The following is a 19104-nucleotide window of genomic DNA, read 5'->3' on the forward strand; positions in this document are numbered from 1 at the left end:
ACCTCTGCCAGATCTCGCCCTGAATCTGGAGAATGTGGGGCCAGATTCCAAGCAGTCTCCCTGGCGACTCTGGGGCAAGAATGCTTCTGGAACAGGAAGCCCAGCCAGCAGGAATGCAGTGTCTCAGCACAAGGCTTTGTGTGGGCTCAAAAGAACCCACACCCCCACCAACACACAAGCAAGCACACGCCCTTCCAGGCCACGCACCTATGTCTCCCCCCCAAACATGCAGATACACCTGAGCCCTCATGGTGATGGGGATCCATCATAGGGGGCCACACACTTCCCACCCCTCTGCCTTCTGAAGCCCTGTCTGGAGTAGCCCTGTGACCAGAACTAGGTCAGGCCTTCTCCACCTCAAGGGCTCTGTACCCCTGCATGACCACCTCCCACCCTGCTTCCTATCAGAGGAAACCCCTTTCCCTTTGATGCTTGAAGGAATAGCAGGGCAGCGCTGCCGCCCCCTTCCTGCCCGCCTGACAGGTGAGCAGCTTCCCTGAGTTCCTGAGACACACGGTGGCTAAGCAGCATCCTTCTTCAAGCTGAGGCCAGGGATGCCCAGTGGCCCCTCATCCTCCATGGGGAAGTCCCAGTTTCAGGAAGCACATTTCCTGCCAGCTCAGCACTGAGCTAGGCCCCATGGGAGGAAGGGCCAAGCCAAGAGACTGCGGGCATCTCCGGCCAGAGCAGAGATGGCTGGGAGCCATGGTGACCTCCCTTGTGCCCTGGAAGGCAACCTCTGGTAATGGAGGGGCAAAGTCTCCCCACCCCAAACCAGAAATGTGGGATTCAGACTCCAGGGTCCAATCCCAATCCCCTCCCCTTACCAGCTCGGAGTCCTTGGACACATACTCATCCTCCCTGTCCACTGTCCAGGGGTTCTTCATTTATAGAATGAGGAGGACAACAATACCCACCTCGGAATTGTGAGGAGTAAAGCACTGAACACGTTTGTGTGTTAGAATTCCCTAGTGAGGCCCCTGGGTGGCTCAGTGGGTTAAAGCCTCTGCCTTCAGCTCGGGTCATGATCCCAGAGTCCTGGGATCAAGCCCCGCATCAGGCTCTCTGCTTTGCAGGGAGTCTGCTTCCTCCTCTCTCTCTCTCTCTGCCTGCCTCTCTGCCTACTTGTGATCTCTGTCTCTCAAATAAATAAATAAATAAATAAATAAATAAATAAAATCTTAAAAAAAAAAAAAAGAAAGAAAAAATAAAGAATTCCCTAGTGAAACTTTGGGAATGTCCCCTTCCCATTTCTAACTGAAAGGGACTATATTAGATGCTCTCTTGGGGAACGTCTAACTCAAATCTCTCATTTCTGAAGTTATTCCCCCAAATGCAGAAAAAAGTAAAAAGGGCACAGCACTGGACAAACTGAGGTCTTATAATTAGGTGGTGTCCCCTCCCAAATGTGTCTGGGTTGCAGGGGGTGGGCGCTCACAGCTGGCTTGGGGTGGGTTTGAGGGCAGGGAGGAAAAAGATCAAAGACTGCCCCCAACCTTCTCCTCTGACCAAAGAAGAAGTGTGCTCCTAAGCTGAGGCTGGCTGTGTAGCTGCTGAGCACTCTGAAGCTACCCCCTGCCCCCGCCCTAGGCTGCCAGAAGGAGAGCTGCTTGCCCCAGTTAAACAGGTGGGTTTCAGCGTGGACCCATCCAGCCTTTGGAGGCATTCAACAACTCACCAACATACCCCTTTCACAAGGGTCTCCACTCCCCATCTGTTTTCCTCTACTCCTTGGAACACTGCTGGCCCATGACACTTTGTTACAGGTGGGGATCTGACCATGTTAATATTCCCACCCACTTTTTCCAATCCATCACTTCCCTGCTTAAAATTTTCAAAATGATCCCAGAGTCTCAAGATGAAGTCCAAACCATTTCTTCTGGCGTTCAAGGGTCCCATCTCCCCTTCCAGTCTTCTCTTGGTACCTCCTTCGGCCACTGCCCTAAACTGAGCATCCACCTGCACTCACCCCCATCCTTCAGCATTTGTCCACTGCACCTGTTCAGGTTCTGTTCATCCTTACACACAGATGCCCTCTGCTCTGTGCTCACAGGCCACGCCTGTGTGTCTTAGCACTCATTGCCATGTACTATGATTTCATTCGTGGACAAGCTCAGTGGCTGCCACTTGACCACCACCTTCAGGAGAGCATGAAAAAGTGCTACCTTTTTCTGGATGCCCCTTTTGCCGGCATTCTCCCCTGTGGGCTACACCTGACAGCAGGTGGTGCCAAGGAGGCCATCCCATTGCCGACCAGGTGTTCTGGCCTGGGGTCCTCCTCCTGAGCCACAGAAAGCCTTGATCTTTTCTATGAAAATAAAGGCAGCCATCCAGGCAAAAGATGAGACGATTATTTCAAGGGGTAAATTGTATCAACAGATGCCCGAGGAGCCCACACAAACATTCTCCACCAAGATTTCGCTCCAAAAAGAGCCAGATAGCACCGTCTCTGAAGCCCAGCTTTGATCTTTTCTGTGAAAATAAAGTTGAGACTGTGGCCCATTCCTCAGGCTAACTGGGGGACAGGGTGGGTCTGGAGCACACGCAGCACCCATGCACCTTTCTGAAACGTCCTCCAGGATGAGGGCTGGGGGTCGGTGGGTGAATCCAGCCCTAAATCTGGTAGGGAACCTCTGTCCTGGCCTCAAGTCAAACACACCTGAGGGCAGACATGCCTTGCACTGGTCACCCATCCTTTTTTGGTTTCGGTTGGGGTTTTCAGATCAACTAGAAGTGAAGCCAGCAGGGTCTCCCGTGGAAGGGGCACACAGAAAACCCTGACTTGGAGGTGAGGTCCTTGGTGGGTGGAGGTCCCTCAGGGTGGGGGCTCCACTGGTGTGTCCCTCCCAGGCAAGGCTAACCTGCAGCCTGTCCAGGGTTCTTTCTGGTGAATCTCTTTCTCAGATGGGTGTAGACAGCCTTGGTCAAGTGCAGGACGTACTTGAGATATTGCCCCCTCTCCTGCCCACCCGGCTCATCCGGGTAAGTCAGCTGAGCTGGCAGCACTGGCCCCAAGTAGAGCAAGAAGCACAGAGTGGCAGGCCAGCCAGGGCCAGGGAACATGAGACTGTGTCCCTGAGCCGAGGCCTGGACAGAATAGACGTCGGAGCCTGCCTCCTGCATCCCTGCTCCTCTCCAGGCTCCCAGTGAGAAGCTCCGGCCTCTAAAGTACCAGGGGTTATCCCAGTAAAACTGCCATCTTTATAAAAGTGTCCAGGAGGTAGGGCACCTGGGGGGCTCAGTCGCTTAAGTGCCTGCCTTTGGCTCAGGTCATGATCCCTGGGTCCTGGGATGGAGCCCCGCATGGAACCCCACATTGAGTCTCACATCTGGCTCCCTGCTCAGTGGGGAGCCTGCTTCTCTCTTTGCCTCTGCCCATACCCCATCTACATCCCCCTGTGCTTATGCTTTACCTCTCTCAAATAAATAAATACAATATCTAAAATAAATAAATAAAAGGGTCCAGGAGAGGTGCCTGGTTGCCTCAGTTAATGGAGCATGCAACACTTAATCTCGAGGTTGTAAATTCAAGCCCCACATCAGATGGAGAGATTAAAAATAAAAAATTTTTTAAAAAGGGGGGCACCTGGGTGGCTCAGTGGGTTAAGCCTCTGCCTTTGGCTCAGGTCATGATCTCAAAGTCCTGGGATTGAGCCCCACTATTGGGCTCTTTGCTTGGCAGTGAGCCTTCTTCCTCCTCTTTCTCTCTCTGCCTGCCTCTCCGCCTACTTGTGATCTCTGTCAAATAAATAAAATCTTTAAAAAAAAAAAAAAAGAGTGGAGGGTATCTAGAAAGAGCACAAACTTCCACTAAAAGAAATAGGCCTCAGGGCGCCTGAGTGGCTCAGTTGGTTAAGTGTCTGCCTTTGGCTCAGGGCATGATTCCAGGGTCCTGGGATCAAGCACCACCCCCCCAAATCAGGCTCCTGGCTCATCGGGAAGCCTGCTTCTCCCTCTTCATCTACCTGCCACTCTGCAGACTTGTGTTCTTTCCCTATCTCTCTTTTAGAATAAATAAATAAAATCTGAAAGAAAGGGAGGAAGGAAGGAAAGGAAGAAAGAAGCTTCTTGGGTAGGTTTGGGGGGGCAGATAAAGTGGAAAAAAATTATGTAAATAAAGACTTTCGACCCAGTGGTCAAGAGAAGCTCATCCCCAGGGGCTGGGGCAGGGAAGGAGAGGGGAGATCTACTTTGTTTTGTCCATGTATATATATTTATAGAGTTCATATGTTGAAAACTTTACAGAATGAATACCTTTCGCCTCTGACCACCCATCTCTTTCTACGTACTTCTCTCTGTGTCCCAAGCTGCTTAACGCCTGTTGCACAAGGATATCCAGTGCGGTGCCCACCTCAGCGGTTGGTGCACAGCCTGTCCTGCAGGGGGAAGTGAGAGTTTCTAGCCCAGGCCTGGGACAGTGAGGCTGTCATGCACAGCCCAGGATAGGCCCCAGGACCTAGCCGCACCTAGCATGGAGGAAGGGGCCCGCCCACCACCCACCAACCGCCCTTCCATGCCAACCTGCTGTTGGCATGGCCCAGGCACAGAGGTGCCCACAAAGTTGAGGGCGGCCTGAGAGCACAGCCAGGTGCTCAGGTCTAGGAGCTGAGGGTCGGGGGTGAGGAGTAGCGCTGGCGGGCGTGCTTCTCACAGTACAGCTCGTCCCCCACCCAGAAGTGCCCGCGCATCTTCAGGTTCAGCCCGCAGTCTGCGCAGGTGTAACAGCTGGGGTGGCGGTAGCGCCCCTCCTGGATGCGGACAGCGTGGTTCCTGCAGGGGGCGATGGAGAGGGCAGAGCCGTTAGCCTGGGGACTTGGGTGGAGGTGGGACCCCAGGCAGGACCGCTGCCCTTCTCATTCGTAGGGAGCCTAGCTCCGAGACAGGACTCGGGGAATATCCCCAAATTTCAGACGTTGACTCCCCGAGCCTTCCTTTAGGACTCTCGAGTCAATATCCCTACAACCCCCCACCCTCAAGACCTCTAGTTAAAAAAAAGAGGGGTGCTCCCCCTTTAAACAAACACAGATAAATTGCATCCTGAATTTTCTGGGTTGATAATGGAGCGTGGTTCTCAAAATGTGGTCCCAGGAATGAGGACCCACAGCATCGCATTCCCTGCGAACAAGCTGGAAAAGTTGAAGCTCTGGGGCGCGGAACCCTCTGACAATCCCTTTGCAGCTGCTCTTTGAGAACCCCTTTCCTTGCGTCTACACAGCGGCATGGGTAATATCCCATTCCGCAGGTGGAACAGCGAAGCCCACAGAGGCTAAGGGGTTTGCCTAAACTGAGTCATCTGGCCGTTAACGCCGCGTGCAAGACATTTATGGCGGGGGCGGAGGGGAGAGTGAGTGGGGTTTCAGCAATTTGCCACAGAACACCGCTGCATTACAATGCCACCCACTGAGAAAAACAAACCTGCCTCTGGAAAACCCATCCCTTTCCAAAGTAGGTGGGGAAGTCGGGGTGGGGGGTGGGAGGGGAGAGCAACATTTTCCAGGAGGAGGCACCTCGTCTGGAGGTAGATCTCCAGAGGCTTTTAGATTACTGGATAGAAATCAGAAGCAATAACATTTCCTCCTCCTCTGGGGAGGGCGAAAGAAATCAAAAAGGAGGCGATGCCGCAGGAAGAAGGCAGCAAGGCTTTGTAAGAAGCCTGAGAACAAGCCGCATTACCCCCTCGCACAGATGCACCGTGGAAAGCCCCGCCGGGGGCCCGGACTGGTTGTTCTCTGCAGAGCCCTCCCGAGGGCGTTCCCTGCCGTGCTCCGCCCCCTACCGCCCAGCCAGGGAGTGCCAGCCCCCCACCCCCACCCCGGTACTCACACGATGCTGGTGCTGCACTTCTCGCAAGTGTGGAGCTTGGGTGGGGTGGCCAGCGCCCTGGAGGTGGGCAGGGAGGACTGGGGGCTCAGCTGACTGGGCAGGAAGGCAGGTGTGCCACCTGGGGGTGGGCAGACAGACACATTAGAGCTCTTCTTCCCCGTGGCGGCAGCCAGGCTCTATTTACCCATGCACGCTCCTCCAGCACAGCTCCGAGGAGGCTCCTAAAAGGTGTGCTTAGGCTAAGGGAACACATTCGGCTAAGGGAACACCGGGGGTGTGGCGAGTAGGTGATGGATGAAGGGAGTGATGGCGGCCGCTTCTTGGCTGGGGCGGAGTTAGCCCAAGCTGAGGCAGCCCAAGGAATGTCTGAGCTGTGTCTACACATCCCACCAAGCAGGCGTGATCCAGGCATGATGCTATTAATTAAAAGATGGTAATGATAAAAAAAAAAAAAGATGGTAATGATAGATAATAGCAGCACCACAATACCTTTATACAGCTTTCAAAGGGCTTCTATGGGCCCGGCTGCCTGTGAGCCTTGGAACAACACTGAGGTGAAGCACCGGGGGTTCAGGGCAGGTATGGTCCCCATTGGCCCAAGGACTCCAAGGATCCAGCAGTGACCATCTGCGCTCCACACCCCCCCAACCACCTCTCTCCGGGCCCTGCCCACGGGCCCACCAAGGCCTCGGGGTCCTGATAGACGAGCTTCGCTTGCTGCCCCCTGACCCCAGTGAGCACCCCAGGAGCTAACTGTCTGAGCTGAAACCGGGCACCAGATATTGTACCAGTGAGGCTGTTGATCCGGACCTCCAGACTGTTCCATCGTCTGCCTCCCTGCGGCCTCTGCCAGGCCAGGCCCCCTCATCTCTCCCCTGCACTAGGCAGTGCCCCCCAACACATACACACACAGTACCACTGTACCCCGACCACCACCTCACCCCTATAAACCGTTCTTCAAGGGCAGACAGGTGCCTGGCCACTCTCGGCCACCACACTTGGCACCCCACAGGCCCATCAGACAGGCACAGTTAAATGTCTGTGGAAGGAACAACGGAATGGCTGGCAAGAGCCCATATCTCTCTTCTTTCTCACTCCAGCATCTGCCTGGCATTATTTAATGGGCCTTCCTGGGTTAGGGCATTCCTCCACCTGGCACATGAAACCCCCCAGCCAGGACTCAACCTCTAAGACCAGGCCCCTGCTACACTCTCGCTCCCACACCAAAGTCCTCCGGCTGCCAGCCACCACAGGCCTCATGCTCACCGCCACTACCACCAACAACCAGCCCCTCCTCCTCCCGCCGCCCCATGCCCTCTCTGGAGGCTCAAACTCCCTGCCGCCATCTTAAGGCCCTTTGTTAAAGTCTTAATCTTTCTTCAAGGGTCAAGTCAACATCATTTTCTTCCATGAAGCCCTCCCTGAAGACCCAGTCCCCATGGGCCCTATTCTCCACCTTTGTCATTCCCTTGACATTTTCCTGATTCCAGCCAGCACCTTTGGGTGCACCCCTGCAACTCCTATCAGATTGAAAGCCCCTTTAGTGCAGGGACTTGCCCTTGGTGCCTACTCCTGTGTTGAGTACTTAAGACATACCTATTCAATATCATGCCCAATTAGGGCCCGGGGATATTCTGTCAGAACCTACTTCCAACATGTAACCCCCCCAGGGGCTCACCTCTCTCCTCAGCCTCCAGGGCTTCCTGCAAGAGCCTAAAGGAGCTGGACTGCCGGGGGGCGAGCCGCGCCTCACGATTCTCCTGCAGCATCTTATAGACTTCTGAGTCCTCTTCCAGAAGGCGGCTTCCCCCTTCTGAGTCCACACTGCAGGGGCAGGAGGCAGCCAGGAGTGAGGGTCCCTTCCTGGGTATGAGGACCAGCATGGGGGCAGGGAAAGAGCGCCCTAGGGCAAAGGATTCTGGGGGTGGGTATTCAGAGGACAGCCAACTGGGCTTAAAACCATCGGGACCCCCCCAACCACTCCCCACCACCCCCATCCATCCTCTCTGTCTCCTGGCTTCCCAGGCCCTCCAGGATTCCACCCCACCCTCCAGGGCCCGCTGCTACCTGAGCCTGGGGCTGGAGGAACGGGGACCGGGGGAAGGCGGCAGCACCAGCACAGCTGAGTCGCCAGCGCGGGTGAGGCTGGCCTGTGGGACAGAGAGGCACCAGGGGAGGAGTCAGCGGCTGGAGCCTTTGGCCAACCCAGCCATCTGGGCCGCCAAGCCAAGTCTGGCTGTTCCCCAGGCCCAACACCAGAGGGCTCCCAGCTCTCGCTGACCAGCAGGCCGGCAACAAGGCAAGAAGGGCCCATCGCTCGAACCCTGCCCTCTGGGAACTAGGGACCCCTCCTGCTCAGTCCCAGAAGGGGAGAGTGGTCAGCCCCTGACTGTGGAAGTAAAATGGTTCTGCAAGGAGACTGGGCAAGGGGTAGAACAGCAGAAAGGAAGTAAGCAGATCCTTTTTCTGTGAGGAGAAGGAAACACAGGGATGGAGCGAAGGGCCTAAGACCCCTCTTCGAGTCAGGGCTGGAGTTGCACGAGGGACCCCTCTCCTGCACACGCTTCTTCTCCTGAGAGGGCCCAGGTCTGCTGGATGTCCTGGAGGTCTGGTTCTGCCCCAGGAAGTCTGCAGGGGTCAGGCCCATTTTGGACCCACACCCCAGCAGCAGCACCCCCCTCTCCAGGCGTGCACTGTCCACCTTGGGCTCTTTACGCTTGCTGTCCATGTGGAAATCCCACCCTTAACCTCACTGGTGCTCCACTTTCTGACCTGCACCTCTGTACCCACTCCCTCTACCCAGCCTCATCTCCATTGCCAGCCCCCACAGAAGGGGCCCCCCACAGAAGGGGCCCCTCAGAGACCACCAGACAGGCCACTGTGCACCGGGCTGAGGGCACAGTTCCCTGAAAGGCCAAATTCCCTCGGTCTTAAGATTCAAAGTCAGGGACAAAGTACAGGATCCAATGATAAAATGGCATGAATTTTTCAGCTAAAAACAGAAACTTGAGGGTTTTGAGAAGAGAGCCCTAGACCCTCACTCCTGCAGCCTGCTTCCGTCAGCCTACATTCCTCTTGCTCTTGGTGCCTTGTGGTCCACTGACAGGCGGTAAGATGGTTTCCTCAGCACCAGCGACTTAAGAACCATGTCCCATTGTGCCATCTGAGGCCAGCCTGTGCCCGGCATGGCGGCAGCGGCTAGTTGGGAGGGCGAGCCAAAACCCACCCAGGCTCTCTTTGCAAGCCAAGTCCAAGTGCCAGCCAGAGGGAGGGGTGCTGTCTTTACTTCACATCTGCCCACCAAGGCATGTGCCTACCCAGAGGTGGCAACTTCCAGTTTTCAGAAGGACCCCATAAAGACTGGTGGGGTCCTGAGCCTGGGGCTCAGTGCAGCCCCAGCTAGCCAGCTCAGGAACCAGCAGCAAGGCCACGGCCACAGCAGACTGGGGTGGGGGAACCTCACCTCTAACCCCTTTCCTCCTGCCAGACCACGACGCCCTGGTGGAGAGGAGCCCAGCTCCCTGATTAGGAGCAGCTCTGCCTTTCTCCTCCCTCCCTCCTAGTCAGCTAGGGACACCTGCCTTCCCAGAAGGAACCTTGGATCCCCAAGTCCAGAGAAGCTGCTCACCTCCCCCCGGCAAGAGCTCATCTGTAGCCAGCACCTCTCAAACTGTGTTCTGGTGAACACAGGGATGTGAATAAGTGAGTGGTAGGTATGTGGGGGGAGAGGGGATGCCAAGAGAAATTCTGTAGTTAAATTTAAGTTTAGGAAATTGTTAAAATTAAATGTATTTCTCATGGGCCTTCTCAGAGCCTTTAAGGTGCTAAAAGTACACAGTGGCTCCCAAGAGGAAGGTGTGGGACCCTGTGATTCCCACACCATCTAATCACAGCCTCATTTATAGACCAGAATGCAAGCTTCATTGGGTTAGGAATTTCTGTTGGTCCACCAAGGCATCCCCAGAGCCTAGAAGGGCACTTGACACAAAGCAGCTCAACAAAAGCTTATTGAAGGGGGATGCCTGGGTGGCTCAGACAGTTAAGCATCTGCCTTCGGCTCAGGTTGTGATCCCAGGGTTCTGGGATCAAGTCCCACATCAGGCTCCCTGCTCAGCGGGGAGCCTGCTTCTCCCTCTGCCTCTGCCTCTGCCAGCTGCTCTACCTGCTTGGGCTCTCCTCTCTCTCTCTCTGACAAATAAATAAAATCTTTAAAACAAAAATCAAATAAGTTTGTTGAAGGAATGACCATGGTCCTCAGGCCAAAGGAGGGAACTCGGAGCACAGCAACCGAATGTCAGGTCTAGAGAGAGAAAGACGGGCTGATCCAAGGTCAGATGTTAGAGATGGGATACCTCAAGTCTCCCTGCTCCCCCAGCCCAGGGCTCCTGGTTACACTACATGGGTGGTCCTCAGATCTTCGCATCAGGACCCCGAGGGCTCCTTAAAACACAGATTGGCGCCCTGCTCCACCCCTTCACCCCTGCATCTAACCCAGCAGGTCCAGGCTGGGACCTGAGAATGTGCATTTCTAACAGGTTCCAAGGTTCTGCTTGGGAGCTACACCCTGTACCTCCAGTGTCTGCCCGGCATCTCCCCTTTGCCCAAGTTTGGGAACCACAAGGAAGAAGGCCAGGATGGATGGACCCTTTCCAGCCATGCCCTGGGCCAAGTGCAGTCCCAGCTGGTGTCAGCCCCAAGATCTCCCAGAGAAGGCCCTCCCCACTCCCACCCAGGCCCAGACACGCCAGGTCCTGCTTATACACTGCTTTGCCATCCCCCTGGCTTATCATCCTCTAATCTAAACCCTATCCCGTCCTACCTCTGACGTCCAGCAAAATTCCTGACAAAGCCTTCTCAGGCCACCCAGCCCACACTCCTCTCTTCCCTCCCAGAATGCCTCCCGCTTTTATAATTAAGACCACACTGTTTAGTTCTTAATTGTTCCCAAACTGCTTTACATGCTTGTCTTATCTCCCCAACTACACTTTAAATTCTTTAAAGACGGGAATCTTATCGAAGGCATCTCTGTGCCCCCCTGGCCTGGCAGTCCACTGAGTGGGCTCACAAGGAGTCACTGGCGAGACCCTCCCATGCAGCCCCCACAGGAACCCTCTCCTTCTTTCCCCAGAGTCCCCCAGTTTGTAATGCCCTCCCCTGGCCATCTCCAAAGATTCTGCTTTCTGGAATGCAGAATCACCGGGAGGGAGGACTCCAGCAGCTGGGTCTCATCCCCTTCACCCCAAAGGCTGGATATGCCCCCCCACCCAATTCTGCCCCCAACAGCTGTGGCCCAGGACTGTTGGCGTCCTTGCTCCCTCACTTCCTCACCCTTGCCCTTAGAGAGGAGAAATACCACCAAGACAGGGTTTGGGGGGGCTGTCACTAGTTCACAGTTAGGACCCGGCTGTGGGTTGGGGGGGTCCAGAGTAGAAGGGCAGGGAGGAGGGCAGACAGAAAGTAAGCCAAGTGCAACTTGAGGCAGAACCACAGTCCCACTGGTGGTTCTCTGGGCTGAGTCAGAGGAGGAGGAAGGGGGATGGGGTGATGGGAGTTGGGGGCGGGCATGGGGCTTGGAATGGGGAGGAATGTGTTCAAGAGATGCAGCCAGAGCCAAAGGGAACCATCCCAACAACAGCAGCAAAACTATTTCAGCCCTGGCCCAAGAGAAACACTCAGGAAGGGAGGACGCTAGCAGGAAGGGGGAGGCAGCGAGTGGGAGGACAGGAGGTAGAAGGCCACCTGGGACCGGCCAGGCAGGGCTGGGAACCAGCAAGTGCAGCCCACCAGCAGACACAGTTTCCTCCCAGCTCAGGAGAGGGGCATACATGCTTGTTGCTGGGCGATGGAGGCGCTGGCTGCCCAAGGGGGACCCGCCATCTGCAGCCCCAAGGGTGCCACTGGCAATCAGCTGGGATGGGATGCTCTCTCCTCCCCACCCCCCAGGCATCCTCACCTGGCGGTTTCCGGGGCGGCCCCCATAGGAGAAGCGATCAGCAGCGGTGGGTCCCGGGGAGTGTGCCAGGCTCTGGAAACTGAAATGCAGGAAATGGATGGTGTGTGTGCCCCCCGTCCCACCCAGTCTGCCTCAGGAATACAGAGGGTGCCCTCAGGCTCCCGTAAACCCAGCTGCTGAGACTGACAGGCCTGTTCATGACCCTGTGGCCTTCGTGCCCACCTCTGCGCTCACCTGCGGCTGACCATAACCTCTCCAGGGAGGGCATGCGGGCTGCTGAGGGGCAGGGTAGAGAAGGGGCTGCCTGGCTGGGGGCTGGAGGACATGGGGCTGGAGCAGGAAGACCGCAGGGAGGACTGGCTGTCTGTGTGCGTCCTCATGGAGCCCTGTGGAGAGAAGGGCCGAGAAGGGAGGCACCCATCCCCTAACCGGCCCTGCCCCTCAGGGTTCCCCTCACCTCAGGGTGCTGGAGTTCCCAGCAGAAGGCACCTTCCTACCTGGAAGCGAGTCGTCAGCACTTCCACAGAGCCTTCCCCATTGGTCTGCCCAGGGGAAGCAGCCCGCGACCTGAGGAGAGGCCAGAGGGAAGCAGGTCACAGGAGTCCAGGAGCCCCGCTCATCTAACTGGGCTGCAGAATGCAGCTGTTCCCCCAACAGATTCTCAAGACTCATAAATGTTCAAAACATGCGGACATCAGGTTGTCAAATTTCAACTTTGCCAAGTTCAAAACAACTCTTATTAACAACCACTGTCATGTCTCAAAGGAATGGACAGTTTAGCATCAATATGAAAAATAGACATAATTTCACCAATTGAGTTTTAATAAAACCTCACAGTACTCCCTGTCTTTCTCTTTCTGTCTCTCTCTTTTACGATTTTTCATTTATTTACTTGAGAGAAGGAAAGAGAGCATGAGCAGGGAGAAGGACAGAGGGAAAGGGAGAAGCAGACTCCTTGATGAGCATGGAGTCCGGACACAGGACTCCACGCGGGGCTCGATCCCAGGACCCCCAGATCATGACCTGAGCCAAAGCCAAACACTTAACTGACTGAGCCACCCAGGCGTCTCTCTCTCTCTCTCTCTCTCTTTTTTTTTTTTTTTGTAAGTAGTCTTTACACTTAACACCAGGCTCAAACTCAAGACCCAGAGAGGAAGAGTTCTATGCCCCGCCAACCGAGCCAGCCAGGCACCCCTCTTTTTCTTTTTCTTTCCTTTTTTTCTTTTTTTTAGCATTTCGTCTAGACTTTGTCATTGGTCAACATCAGTTTGTAGATTGATTCTGGGGTAGATTGCTGATTTCATATAAATAATCCTTTATCTTTCACCCATGGAGACACAGAAGCCCAGAGAGAGAAAGTGAGTTCCTTAAAACCCAGCAATGGGGGTGCCTGGGTGGCTCAGTGGGTTAAGCCACTGCCTTCGGCTCAGGTCATGATCTCAGGGTCCTGGAATCGAGTCCCGTATCGGGCTCTCTGCTCGGCAGGGAGCCTGCTTCCCTCTCTCTCTCTCTCTGCCTGCCTCTCTGTCTACTTGTGATCTCTCTCTGTCAAATAAATAAATAAAATTCTTTAAAAAAAAAAAAAAAACCAGCAATGGCCAGGCTAGCTGCCCACTCTCCCCTGCCCAGCCAAAGGCTGTCTCCCCTGTCTCCCACCAGCTTTGCTGCTAATGGCTGGAACACCTTTGAGAGGGTCATTCCTAGCCCCTTCTGAAGGCTTCTCCTCCATAAAACAAAGTGTGGAGTCTGTCTCCCCCACAACCCCCCCAACTCCCAGACCCCGCCATCTTGCAGGGCCTAGACAGCCAGGGTAACAAGCAGGCCCAGCTCCCTACCAATCACCAAGGCAGCCAGCAAAAAGAGGTGCCCCACCTCAGCTCCCTGGGAACCCCCCTCCAAGGCCCTTCCCGCTGGAGTCTTGAACAGGAGGCCATTGGAGGGCTGGGACTGGCCTAGGGTGAAGAAAGAGCCTGCCATGCCCCAACCCCACCACACCATTCCTGGATGTCTCGCCACTTCTAGAGAGGTCTGCAAGAACTGCAGTCACCACACACCACACCAGCCTCGACCTTCCCAGGCAGAGGCGTGGGGCCAGAGTGAAGGGAGCTGGGGCTTTGGCTCCAGTCCAGAGCACTGCTTCCTGCCACAGAGCTTCTGGGTGCTCCTGTGGAGGAGACTGGGAGGGTTTAGGAGTGGACCGGACAAAAGAAAGAAGATGCTGGGAGTCTTGACCTGCCCATCATGGAGGTGAAGGCCTGGAGGGACTTGGTCAGGCCCCCCTCGCTGATGGTACTGTGTACAAGAGGAACCTATGGGAAGTGATGGTGTCAGCAGCTCCCTGCCCCTCTGCCACCCCACTCTGCAGTCCCTTGTAGACTTTGGTTCCCTTCCCAGATGCCGTGAGGTACTCTCCACCCCCCTCCTTGGGCCGGTCCTGCAAACACTCATGAGCCTGAGTGGTATGAGGGAGTCACTGAAGGGGCCGGGGTCATGAGAGCGTCATGGGAGCCAGTGTCTATGACATGTGGGACAGTGGGGGTGAGGAGAGGGCGTGGACTCAGGGCCCAGAGAGAGCCTGGGAGGGGAGGGGATGGCAGAGAAGCAGGGGGTAACTGACTCAAGTTCAAGGCCCGCACAGAGGGTTCTCCTGACTGGGGATCTCCCAGCATTCCTGTCCCATGACTCACTCTGATGCCCCACCTCAGGGAGCCACCTGTTCCCCCACCACACCCCACCCCGCCAACCGAGGCCTCGTGGCTGAAAACCCAAGCCTGGGAATCTGCCTTCATCTGCACAGCCCAGAGAAGCCATGGGGACTGACAGAGGGGGTTCTTTGGGGAGTGAGCCCCAAACTCCTCAAACCACCTCGCCCAGGATCTGAACAAAGGCCACCCCCTCTTGGAAGCAGGGGCCTGGGAGACCCAGCCTAAGGCTCCTGTTTCCCCTCTTCAACCCACTTCATGCCCACACCCTCTACCCTGCACACTTGGGAACCAGTCAAACCCGGGCATCCAGGTACTTGATGCCAGCCAGCCCTGCCCATGGCTGCGTGCCCAGCTGGGCTCGGGGACACCCCTCAGCCCACCCTGAGGCAGCTCCAGAGCCTGGACCTTCTCAAAGATGAGCCAAAAGATCCCAGGAAGACCAGGCTGGGGCTGAGAGGGCAGCCACCATGCAGCAGGCCAGCAGAGGGGTGAAGATATGCTGGCCGGCCTAGCAGAGGGGAGGGCCTACCGGTCTAGCCGCAGCCGCAGGGGTGAGGGGCTCTGGCGGATCTTGCTTTGCGCCTCCGCGTGAAGCATACCCTCAGCACTCTCCCCGTTGATGGCCAGGATAATGTCACCGGGCCGGAGGTCAGCAGCCTCAGCCTTGCCCCTCTCAGTTACCTGTAGGGGATGAGGGACAAGTGGTCTGAGATACCCCTGCTCAGACAGCGAGGACATTCCCGCAGGGATGGAGGAGAGGGGAAGAAATACAGAAGCAGGTTTGAACCAGGCTGGCCGGTGTCCCCCTTTTTCTCCCTGCCCCGCAGTGTCTGCCCAGTTATTTAGCTAATCCCCTCCCAAAGCTGGAAGGGAACCACCCCCTCACCCCATCCCTGGCATTCTCACAGAGCCTCCCAAAGAAATGACAGAATTTGAGGGGATGTGCTTGGAAATACTTCTGGTTAGAGAGCCCTGCCCATGCAAACACACCACATAGGTAGTTGCCCCGTGAATGCTCCCTGGCCTGGGCCTGGGTCAGGACACTGCCAAGGACTTGGGGCTCCTGTTCTAGTAACTCCCCCAGGTGGCTGCCAGCAGGTGCAGGGTGGGTGACCAAGGAGAAAAGAGCAGACCTCTACTTGGCCCAGCTCCCTGTCAATCCCCAGAAGTCTGTTCGCGAAGTGGTCACCACAGCCCCACGGCAATGGGGCCCCAGTCTTCCCCAGGCTAACACTCTCAGAAGCAGGCCTTCTGACTCCAGGATAAAAAAAAAAAAAAAAAACAAAACAAAGAGGTGGCTGTGGAGAACCGGTAGACAGGGTAGATCCTAGCTCCTGGAACTAGCCCTTACCTTGGTCACCATGATGGGTGTGTGGAAATCCCTGCCCCCAGTGATACGGAAGCCCCAGGGCCCCGGCCCCGCCACATCCACAGTCAGGGCCATATCACAGGAAGGAGGGCTGGAGACCCTGTAGAAGCAAAAGAGAGGGGATGACAGGTCCAGAGAGAAGCCAGTTAGGGACTGGGGAGGGGTGCGGGGGGAGTGTAGAGGAAGTGACTAACTCCCTCCTTCAACCCCCTGGTTTCACTTCCCCCCACCCTGGGAAGCCATGACTCTGAGTTCCCCCTTCACTGCCACAGGCTTCAGCAGCACAGCTCCCAGAAGGCAGGCCGTTCGGGTGCCTCACAGGCCCTTGCTGGATGGAGACCAGGCGGGCAGGGGCTGGCAGGTGGTAGGCAATGTCACCGTTTCCTGCCTCTCCCCCTCCTCCACCAGCAAGGCTAAGTCCCATCAGTGCTTGCTTCCTGTCCCCAAAACTGACTGCACAAGGTACTTCCTCCCCACTCTGGGGGAGGGCAGCACTCTGGGAACAGGAGTGACAGCAAACAAGGGGGTGAGGCCACCACAGACTGTTCAAGTAGTTGGCTGGGTGGGGACTGGCCCCGGGTCTTCAGAGGGGCCTCCTGGCGGCCGGCCTGGCCCCTGGCAATGTGGTACAGGTAGGCAAGACGAGGCTTCCCACCTCCTCCAGGGGCCTGCTGCCTTCTGAACAGCCCCAGCCAGAAGGACGGGCTCACCTGCCAAGCTGGGCACACCCACCCCCTGGCGATGGCTGTAGCAGGGCAAGCTGACTGATGCTGCCTGCTAGCTGGGGCCACAGGCATCCCATCCACGGCCCCCTCCACTGGGCAAGGGAGTGTCCTTACAGACCCAGCCCTGGTAGGATTTCCTGAGCCTCTAGTTATGGAGCCAGGAGCCAACCCAGGCAGGAAGCTGTAATGCCAGCCCTGGGCCACCACCCTGCCCAGCACCCCCCCTGGGGCTGCCCCTGGGGAGGCCCAGAGGCTGCAAGTGCTGTCGGAATCCATCAAGGACACTAGGGCCACTTCCCGTGTTTAAGAGCCTGGGAGACGGCAGCCAAGCAAGCAAGAAGGGCTCTCGGCCCCCTCTACAGTCCCTGGCTTTGCCTTTGGCCCAGGCCTAGCCCCTGTCCCTGCCCCAGGTCTCCAGGTCCCCAGGCCGAAGATCGCGGTTCACAGAGGCTTTGGATTCTCAGACCTTTGAGCCGGCTGATGAACTCCGCGCCCCGGGTCGCGGGGATGTGCCCAGCCCGTTGGCCCAGCTCTCCCAGTCCGGGCGCCTTCTGCACTCCGAGGCCAAGGTACCCGCGGGCCCGGTGCTGGAGGAGGAGCGCCCGGGATCGGGAAAGCCCAGCACGCAGGGGGCACCGGCCTCCAGGCGAAGCTACAGGGAGAGGAGCCGTGGGCGGAGTAAAGGGCCGGGGTTCGGAGAGCGGCGCAGAGGGCGCGGGTTCGCAAAGCTGCCAGGTCCCCGAAGCCGGGAAGGTCGCCGGCTGTGCTGACGGTGCGCAGGTGGGCGCGCTCACCTAGCTCCCGCTCACCGTCGGGCTGGACGGCCAGAGCCGGGAGGGAAGGGAAGGAGGGAGGGTGAGGAGACACCGCCACTGCCGCCGCCGCCACCGCCGCTGTCTGCCCGACTCTGGGGAGAGCCCGCCCGGGGCTCCAAGACCTGCCTCCGCCCATGTGATCCCGGGGCCGCCCCTGCCACCGCCCCTGGCCCGGGAGGCCGCCTCCTCCGCGCAGCCCAGCCCGAGAGCTGCCACCTGGCCCGCGCCCTGCTGGGGTGCGCGGGGAGGGGGGGTTCTCTCTTTAGGGCCCCTTAGAGGCTGCGGCCGTCCTCCCCGAGGTGCCCTTCTCCCGAATGCTCGGAAAGGGCGGGGAGGCGTTCCGGTGACGGGTCGCGAGCCCCACTGCGCGGACAGCAGAGGCTGCGCCCCTGAAGCTCTCCCAGGCCGGCCGCGCCCACCCGCCTTCGCAGGGGCCCTCGAGCACCTCCCCCCCCTTCACCACAGCCGGGGCCGGGGCGGGGGTGGGCCGGCTGGGTCTGTCTGCGGTCCGCCTGGCTCCTCCGCCCACTCCCGGCTTGAACTCCAACGCTGGCGCGGATGGAGCCCCGACACCCACAGATCCCAAGCCGGGGCTGCCCTCGCGCCCCCCCACCTCAACTCGGTTCCCCAACCGCGCGCGCGCTCCCCGGGCGGTGGCTAAGGGCTGCTGGGTTCCTGAGGCTGCTCAGGGCTGCCCTGCCGGTCGGAGATGCCCCACAAGCCTGCTCGGCTCCGGGCGACCTTTGAGGCCCAGGAGCTGGAGGGAATCCTGGCTGGCGGTCGCCGGGCGCTCTCCTGGGCTGATGCTCCTGGCTGATTCCTGGCTTCCCTCTCCTCACCCTCTCTGCTGCCCTGCCTGGGGTGGGCCAGTCCCAACAATCACCATGGGCCCTCGCTGTCCATGTGGCCAGCCTTCTGCCAACCACCTGGAACCCAGGCTCTGGGGTTAGGGAGAGGGTAGCCGAGGAAGGCCCCAGGCATCAGCTCAGAACCATCTGGCAAATGGTTCCCCGGAACCGTACCTGGCAAACCTCAACCTGGAGACCTCAGGGCGCACCAAGAGCCGGCTCCGGCATCTCCGGTTGGTCTCCACTTTGCAATCTCTCTGTCAGGCTGGTGTGTTTTCAGGGAAGCACACCTGTGGGCACAGCTGTAACTTGCCTGCCTCAGGTGTGAGTCATTCCCTCCAAGTTCCCTCTGCAAGGAGTGCCCTCGCCACTCTTCCCGCCTACCTGTGTCCTGAGTCTCATCCTCCCCACACGGACTGACAGGTGGACTGCCACCGACCTCCCCTGTTCTAGCCTTCCTGTGGCCTCTGTCCTCAGTGCAGGTAAGCCACTCTCCACCAACCAGCTCTGGGCCTCCTGGAGTGGACCCTTTGTGTGACGCAAGTGCTCTACTGCCCCAACTAGACCCCCAACTAGACCAGAAGCCCTTGAGGGAGGAGGAAACTGCAGGACCAGCAAGCACAGCCCTGGAGTCCCACAGATCTAGCCTCACATGTCAGATCTGCCTCTTACCGAGTGACCTTGGGTCATTTCCTCACTTTCCCCATGGGTAAAATGAGTATAGTGCCTACCTTAGCCTCCTTTGTGAAAACCGTTCTCCTGGATAATGCAGATTCCTGTCAGGGTGGTGGTGGGGGTGCATGGTGGTGGTGGGGGATCAGTTCACTACTCTATTCCCAGAGCCTAGCACAGTGCCTGGCACATAG

General features: G+C 57.5%; 1 protein-coding gene across 3 annotated transcripts; it reads right to left on the reverse strand.

The window, feature by feature from the left end:
• Window positions 1–4190: 4190 nt before the first annotated feature.
• PDLIM2 (PDZ and LIM domain 2) lies at window positions 4191–18515 on the reverse strand. Of its 3 annotated transcripts, none has more exons than XM_044225166.1 (10): window positions 18413–18515; window positions 15833–15950; window positions 15011–15162; window positions 12274–12343; window positions 12011–12162; window positions 11777–11855; window positions 7891–7973; window positions 7502–7647; window positions 5824–5941; window positions 4191–4770 (listed from the first exon to the last, which is right to left on the reverse strand). In XM_044225166.1, exons 2-10 carry the CDS (start codon window positions 15923–15925, stop codon window positions 4599–4601), a joined length of 1065 nt encoding a protein of 354 aa, XP_044081101.1. In that variant the 5' UTR covers window positions 15926–15950; window positions 18413–18515; the 3' UTR covers window positions 4191–4598. The 3 variants fall into 3 exon arrangements, with proteins under 3 accessions (XP_044081101.1, XP_044081100.1, XP_044081102.1); XM_044225165.1 differs by lacking the exon at window positions 18413–18515 and adding an exon at window positions 17370–17447; XM_044225167.1 differs by lacking the exon at window positions 18413–18515 and adding an exon at window positions 17042–17313.
• Window positions 18516–19104: the final 589 nt, after the last annotated feature.

Source organism: Neovison vison, chromosome 11 (genome assembly GCF_020171115.1).
Source record: "Neovison vison isolate M4711 chromosome 11, ASM_NN_V1, whole genome shotgun sequence".
NCBI lineage: Eukaryota > Metazoa > Chordata > Mammalia > Carnivora > Mustelidae > Neogale > Neogale vison.

What these genes read in the sequence shown, in the direction of transcription:
- PDLIM2 (XM_044225166.1), bottom strand. Translation starts at nt 15,925, where the DNA reads ATGGCCCTGACTGTGGATGTGGCGGGGCCGGGGCCCTGGGGCTTCCGT. An exon ending in CACCCATCATGGTGACCAAG is followed by an intron (nt 15,163 to 15,832) that starts GTAAGGGCTAGT and finishes CATCCCCTACAG; the next exon opens with GTAACTGAGAGGGGCAAGGC. An exon ending in GCCGCCCCGGAAACCGCCAG is followed by an intron (nt 7,974 to 11,776) that starts GTGAGGATGCCT and finishes TCTGTCCCACAG; the next exon opens with GCCAGCCTCACCCGCGCTGG.